Here is a 7,822-nt window from a genome sequence, read left to right on the forward strand (position 1 = left end):
TGTAATTACTCTGAGTTCAACTCCTTTCCTACCCAAGAGGGGTTGCTGTGGTCTGCAGTTATTACTCTACATTATAGTTCTGTCACCATAAGTCAGGGTACAGCAGTTGCTTCTATGCATGTCCTGCTGGCAGCCAGAGCCAACTTTGGGGAGGGCAGGGGCAATGTAATCATTAAAGAAAACTTGAATTATTTTTCTTTCCCCAGCCTTACAACTGAACCTTGTCACCCAAGCCATGAGGAGACTGCAGGGCTTTCCCAGCCCACACATGCCAACCAGGCCGCAGGATACACTGTGCCTCAGCTCTGCAGAAAACCCGGACAACAAAGGTCATGGGGGAATTGGGGAATTCAGGTCTCAAGTGCAGGAAGAGCCACCATGTCCACATATCCCCTTCCTTTTGGCTCTCTTCTGAACATGCACAAACTAGCCAGCAAGAGGCAACACCATCACACAAATGAACTGCAACACAAGCCAGCAGGCACATTAGATGGCAGCAGCCCTCCAGAAAGGGCTTTTAACCATTTAATTAGCTCACACTGACAGGCTGCCTTCAGCTTTCCCCTTGATCTGAGAGGGCTGCATCACCCCTACCCCAAACCAGAGGAAAGGGTGACTATAAACCCCACAGGTATGATACAATACTTTGACCAAACACCACAAAGTGGCAGCAAATGCCAGAGCCAAACAGTGGACAGCATTGTCCTTTTTAGCAAGACAAATGCTCTGCCCCTGGACTTTACATATGCCTTGGTGAAAGACACACCTTTCTCCTCCCCAAAACTCAGCCCAGGCTCCAGCCAGCTGCTGTAACTCCTGCCAGCCCCACATGCTGCTGGTGGCCTTCAGCCATGTGTAAAGCTCAAGGAAAAGAAGAGGTTTAGATAAAAAGAAAGGCTTTATTTAAACTTATTTCTCAGCTTTTTTCCCCAGAAAGTCCTTCTGTTGGGGAGGCACTTGGAAACACCTCAGCTTTGGAAACAGCAGAGGTTTTAAACACTGTAAATCATCTCTCACCTGAGACCCAGACCTTCAACCAGCCAATCTGTATTTCCTCAGGCAGCAACACTGAATTTCATTAACTCCTTTCAAATGTAAAACCTCTCTAAAGGTGCTCAACCAAGGTTTGATACCCATCCTCTCCTCCTGGTGTCCCAGGTGCCCAACTGAAGAAGTTCCTTACACAGAAGGAAAAAAACAAAGTCTGAATTATTTCTTTAGTTATAAGTCTTGTTTTTCTGCTGAGTATTCACCCCCTTCCTTCCATCTCTGCAGGGTGTTGCCTGATCCCTCCCTCCTCTTTGACATGTGCTTATTTTTCATGGCTGCAGTTCACCAGCTGTCATTTGGACTTCTGCCCACTGGTTACTGCTTCTTCTCTGATGAATGTAACTGTGCCAGTGTCACATTGTTCTTGCTCAGTGCAGAAATTATGCACAAAAGTTGTTTCAAAGGGGCCATGTGTACTTGGCAACGAGTTGGTTGGGTTTTAGAGTCATAAGGAAGGGGGAATTCTCTCTGCTTTCCACTCTGATGTAAGCACTCCAGTCTACAAGGTACCTTGGTGAGGCAAATAAAATGCAAGTAAACCTCCCAGCATCATTTCTTTACCATTTTTGGAAAGCAAAAGAACTGCTGCCTGGGGAAACATCTCCTAAAACAAAGCTCACCCAGTTCTGGGGCTTTAGGGCAGCTGCATCCCTTTCTGCACAGGAAAGTCTTCTGGAGTTTATACCAGCAAAAATTAGCTCCTTGTTTTCTCCTGAAAACTGAGGTGGCTTTTAAAATTTCAAGTGTTAGTGTCTCCCACTGGTTCCTTTAATGAGCCATCTGAGTTATTTTATGGAAGTTTAGTGTCTGACACAATTGTCTTTTCCACTCCAATTCCCAGAGCTGCACTGTGCCTCACCAAGTGCTTACCAAGAGGGCTTTTCTATGGGTGAGAGCCCAGCCAGATGGAAAACCTCACTTTCTGTCCTGACTCATACATTTGGCTAAAATAAAGGGCAGCTGGGCTGCTGCCTCCTTTTCCTGACCAGGACCCAGAATGGCTGGAACAGGGCTCCCTGATCTGAGTGCTCCCAGGCTGTGGAACAGGACCTGGACAGGCTGGAGAATTGGGTGGGGTTCTTGATGAAATTCAGCAAGGGCAAGTGCAGAGACTTGCAGCTGGGGAAGATCAAGCCATGTGCCAGTACAGGTTGGAGGCTGAGCTGCTGAAGAGCAGGGTAGGAGAAAGGCTCCTGGGGGTTCTGCTGGGCAGGAGGATGAGCATGACCAGCAATGTGCCCTTGTGGCCAAGAAGGCCAATGGCATCCTGGGGTGGGTTAGAAAGGGGTGGTTAGTAGGTCAAGGGAGGTTCTCCTCCCCCTCTGTTCTGCCTTGGTGAGGCCACATCTGGAATGTTGTGTCCAGTTCTGGGCCCCTCAGTTCCAGAAGGACAGGGAACTGCTGGAAAGAGTCCAGGGCAGAGACACAGAGATGATGGAGGGAGTGGAACATCTCCCTGCTGAGGAAAGGCTGAGGGAGCTGGGTCTGTTGGGCTTGGAGAAGAGGAGACTGAGGGGCGACCTCATCAGTGGTTACAAATCTGTTCAGGGCAGTGTCAGGAGGACAGAGCCAGGCTTTGTGCAGTGATGTCCAGTGACAGGACAAGGGGCAGTGGGTGCAAACTGGAGCAGAGGAGGTTCCATGTGAATGTCAGGAAGAACTTCTTTGCTGTGAGAGTGACAGAGCCCTGGGACAGGCTGCCCAGAGAGGCTGTGGAGTCTCCTTCTCTGGAGACATTCAAACCCCCCTGGACAAGTTCCTGTGTGATGTGCTCTGGGTGCTCCTGCTCTGGCAGGGGGTTTGGACTGGATGATCTTTCCAGGTCCCTCCCAACCCCTAAGGTTCTGTGATTCTGTGTGCAGGCAGGACATGGGTCTTTTGGGCTCCCAGGATAAGTAGGGTTGATACACATTTCATTTTAAGCATCCCAGTTGAAAATGCTGGGTGTCACTGTTGACCATATAGCTAGGAAAAAAACCTGTCACTTTTTTTTCCAGTCATTTGCACAGGTACCTGCCATAATATCCAAACAAAAGGAAGAGGTACAAACTCCACATAACCCTGTGGCACAGCACATTTTTCTTTTTCTTCTCAAAAACATGAGGCTGCAGCCCCCGCAGCTGAGAGGAAACTGTTTTGACATCAAAGGAAGCATGATAGAAAGTCATGGAGATCATGCTTCTGGGAAAGAAGTGCAGCTACCAGACCAAAAGCAGAGCTGAGCCACTGTTTATGTAATACAAGCAGTCATAAATAACTCAAGAAAGGAGATTCCAGCAGTTTCTGAACTAATAGACATTCAGCATTTTCCAGGGGCTGCTGATCTCTAGAAATACTCCTCTGGCCTTTCTTACATGCCCCACAGAGGCTGTGGCATCTCCATCCTTGGAGATACCCAGGTCCTGGCTGTGGGGGGCCACCCTGGCTGTAGGTGGGTGTCCCTGGACAAGCTGTTGTAGGTCCCCCTGTTGGCACAGAGGGTCTCTAGGGATCCCTGCCACCCTCACCCTACAGAAGTCCTGCCCACCCAACTACCAGCCCTTAGCTGAGCTGTGCCTCCCTGGGGGACTGACTTCACCCAGCTCCCAAGGCAGTTTGATAACCAAGACATACCACATTCCAAACTCACCTCTACCTCCTTCCCAATTTCCCTGCCAAACCTGCAACCATTACAAGCTCCATTATTCATACCAAACCATCTATCCATTAACCCCTCCTGGGCTCAAGCCCTGCCTCCAAGCCAGCCAAGCCACCAGAGCAAGCCCAGCTGCCTCCCCTCACTCTGCAAAGTGTATCCATAAAATGCCCTAAAACACAAAGGTTTTAGAGCAGGCTCTGCTGGCACCAGCAGAACATCTGCTTGGAAAGCCTGACTGCAGATGGTGCCTAAAAAACCCAAAGCAATTCACACCCTCACCTCAAAAGGGGAATAAGCACCAGATTCAGCTCCAGTCCTGCTGCCAGCTCAGGCTGGGAAAGTTTTCTAAGTAATCCTTATGATTTAGGAGACTGATGGCTGTTACGTCTCTGGTGAAATGAAAGATCCACTAACTGTGTTGCTCTATGCATCATTAAAATAAAAGGTTTATGATCCTTTTTAGAAGAAAAGGCTGCTTGCATTCAATGCAGGTTGTCAAGCTATGGCTGTTTGGTGCCATCCATTTGTTTTCCTCTTCAATTTTAAAACAGCCCTTCTGAAATTATAAAAACATTTGCTGCATTAGGTTAGTAGCAATTGATTAAACACACCAACTACCCTCTTCCACCTCCTTAATGAGCACAAGCTCATTAATTGCACATAATAAACAGCAACCACACTGATTTACCAACTGCAGATGGACCTAAATACTCCAATGACTACACATTCCACAACCAGGCAATTGCTCATTTACAGGAGACAGGGAGTAAACCAGATTTGCTGGGTTATCACTCCTCATGGGACACTGCAGAAAGGGCTCTGCACAGCAGCAGCACATCTGTACTTCATATTTTTACTTTTAAATGAAAGAAAACCCTATCAGGGTCTCTAAAGTTTAAGTCTTAAGATAAGGGTGATCTACAACAAAGAGTACAGATAATCTCCCTCCAAAAATCAAAGACTGGCACACACACAAGGAGATGTGACACACTTTACTCTTTTTGTAATTCCACTGCTCAAAAAACATCAATGTCTTAATATTCCCACAACAGCAGCGGCTGGAAGAAGAGCTTACTTCCAAAACATTTAATTTTGCAGCTGCCTAAATACATCAGCTTTAACTTTCTAGTCAACAAGAGTTTCCGCTTAGCCTAAAAAAACCTTTAATGAGTTTGCTGTAAGGTTGTTTTTTTTTATTATACCCATTCTGAGTGTTTTTTTTTGTTTGTTTGTTTTTAAAACAACAACTCTTAAAAAAAGATCTAGAAAAGAAAAGCAGATACTTGTGACAGATTCTGGCAGCAGAGAGCTGGACTTTTTGTCTTTAGATGTATGGTATTTTTAATTAATCACTTGTTTTGTTTTTTTTTAAACCAGTGCATCAGATCTGAGAACATATGATATGATATGGATTAGCACAGAAAAAGGAAGCAAGATGAAGAAAGAGATGGTTTGGTCTGATCAATTACCAGGCTCCCCAGGAAACACCAGCTCTGAGGTTTCTTCAGCCAGCTACTCCAGCCGCACATAACCTCTGGACTTTGGGTTACCTGGAAAGATCCTGCTCTGGACACACTTTAATATGCTCAGTCTGGGACCTCAGTGGGGGTCCAGTGCTCCCCCACCTTCCCTGCAGCATTCCTGGGAGCTCCAAAGCTCCAATTTCCATCAGAAATGCAGCACCTGGCCACACAGCTCTTATTTCCAGTCAAAGACTCCTCTTTTTAAGCAAAGCAGGAAACATTTCCTCCCAGCAGCTCCACTGCTGGTCAGTGCCTCTGCTGTATCAATCACAGAGACCTCTACAGAAGATACAGTTTGCAAGAATGTTTCTTATAACACTGCTTGGCTTTTCCAACACTAATTTTTCAGATACTTTGTAAAATAAGAAACTTCAGGAGATGAGGATGAAGAAGAGACACTGGTGTGCCCGGGACCCGGTACCAGCACCTGTGACACACACAGTAGGTCATCTTGCCTCTGCACACAGCAAGCCTGAGCAGTCCTGCTCAAGATACCAGCATGACATCACTGCTTGCCAGTCTGTCACCATGAAATCACCACTTCATCATCTGCTGAGGCTACACGTTGCAGCCTTTTTCCTCTCCATCTAAAACCAGGGAAGCATAAAACCCTGAAATCCCTCTTTATCCACAGACACAGCAAGTGAAAACTCTCATAACAGGGAGGAACTGCCATTTTTGCTACATTTTTAAGCTGTCAGTCTGGGCTCACTTGCCATCTTCTCAACTCCCCCAAGCTCTCAGCTCCTGTCACCCAGGTGTTAGTACCTTTATCAAGTGAGGCTCCAGCCATGTGGTAGAAGCTCAAAGCTGTGTCCACATCATTTATGTTCTTCAGAAAAGTGAAGAAGTTCTCCACCTCCTCAAATGTCAGCCCCTAGAAAAAAAGAGAAAAAAACCCCAGGGTCTTATGATGGGAAGAGGAGATTTGACAATACCTGGATTACATGGACAAAGTGACTCATCAGCTCAAAGCTGTAGCCAGAAGGGAAACTCATCTGCATGCTCAAAACATGCCCACTGCACCCGAGGATATAGTTCCCAACCTGTACTTTTGTGAACTGCTTCTGCTCCCCTCCCAGCCCCGTGGGAAGGGTCTTCTCCATACATAGTCAGCAGTGGAGAGACCTAAGAGCATTTCTCTGGGCATCACTCCACAGCCAGCTCTTGCCCAGAAGAGAGGACACACCATGACCTGTGGTTGAGATGAAGGAGCCCACCACCAGCAGTTCCATTTACATAGATGTTGTAAGCCTGCACACTTGCCATGACCATGACATAGTTCATGTGCTGCAAGATCTTTCCCAAGAGATTCAGGGATCCCTAAGGGGATCCACATCTTACCTGGTGGCACAGAGGGTGACATTGCAAACCATGGCATGCATGGATGTGCCCCTTAGCTTTGCTGGGGGTGGCAGGATGGCTGCAGGGCTGGATCATGCCTGCTCTGCTCACAGCACAGTCACTGGCACACAAGGGCTGAGTGACAGCCTTCAGTCATACCCCCAGATGGTCTTGGAAGAGCATCCTGAGGTCCCCAGTGCTGGTACCACTGCATCTCAGCTCAGCCAACAGGCAAGCAGGGGATAAGCAACCTGCTCCTCTTCACACCCATCCAACCAGCCAGGAGAACATCAGGAGAGCAACTGATAAACACAGCTCTGAGACCCCCCAGCCAGTCACACCACACCATCATTCTGGTTGGAAAAGACCTTTCACATCATTGAGCAAGCACAACCATTAACCTAACACCCTATTTTATCAACCTGTTTAGCACCAGCACAACCACATCAGCACTGAGACAAGAGCTGCAAACTCTCCCAACCATGGCTCAGAGCCAACTGAGGAGGTATATCACCACCACAGTACTAACCACTCAGCCTTCCTCTCTGGAGGAGATAAACTAGCTTGTCAAGAGGAGTTCAGGTTCCTCCCATCCTGTCTAGCATGACAGAATGATATAGCAAGATACTAAAAATCCCAACTGCATCGATGGTTCCATGGCCTGAATGGAGGAGCCCACATTCAGCAGGTACTGTCAAATACCAATTTATATGACTTTGAACTGTGCTGAAACCCTCACAACAAGTTTTAATTAGTGAAGAAGCCACCTATCTCTTTTTTTTTTTTTAAAAGAAAAAAGGCCCATTTTTTACCATCTTCTCATACAGCCATGGTGCCTCCAGAACTGCAAGCAGAAGAATTAGGAAAAGTGTGCAGCTTGTTCCTGTCTTCTCTGTGCCCTGAGCAAGGTACTTTTGCAGGAAGCACTGCAAAGATTCCTGGCAATTCAGATACCCATCTGGATGCCTTCCTGCTATGTGTCTCCTGATTGACATGCTCCTGCCTGGGATCAGAGCACCAAAAATGTGGAAAGCCTGCAGGAACCAGGAGACATGCAGCTACTTCCAGGTCAGCAGAAGACACTGTGCTGTGGTTTACCAGCTATGTTTGGGACATCTGAGGTTTGCAGTAGCGGCTGCAAGGCATCCCCGCAGCTATTCTAAGCAAAGAGCCCAAATTTCACATTTTCCTGGAATTTTCCACCACGAAATTGCAGATGTCAAGGCCAAGCAGCATTGCTGTCCATGGAAAACAGCCCCTTGTCTAG

The 7,822-nt window shown here is 47.2% G+C and overlaps 1 protein-coding gene across 3 annotated transcripts in view; it reads right to left on the reverse strand.

Moving 5' to 3' along the window:
• MICU1 (mitochondrial calcium uptake 1) overlaps positions 1-7,822 on the reverse strand; it is a 79,961-nt gene that overhangs the window by 4,705 nt on the left and 67,434 nt on the right. For all 3 annotated transcript variants that reach the window (XM_009996393.1, XM_009996392.1, XM_009996391.1), the window contains one exon: positions 5,980-6,088. In XM_009996393.1, the coding sequence (XP_009994695.1) occupies positions 5,980-6,088 (109 nt within the window). The remainder of the gene's footprint in view (positions 1-5,979; positions 6,089-7,822) is intronic.

Source organism: Chaetura pelagica, unplaced genomic scaffold, assembly GCF_000747805.2.
Source record: "Chaetura pelagica isolate M959 unplaced genomic scaffold, ChaPel_1.0 scaffold464, whole genome shotgun sequence".
In the NCBI taxonomy this organism is placed as follows: Eukaryota; Metazoa; Chordata; class Aves; order Apodiformes; family Apodidae; genus Chaetura; species Chaetura pelagica.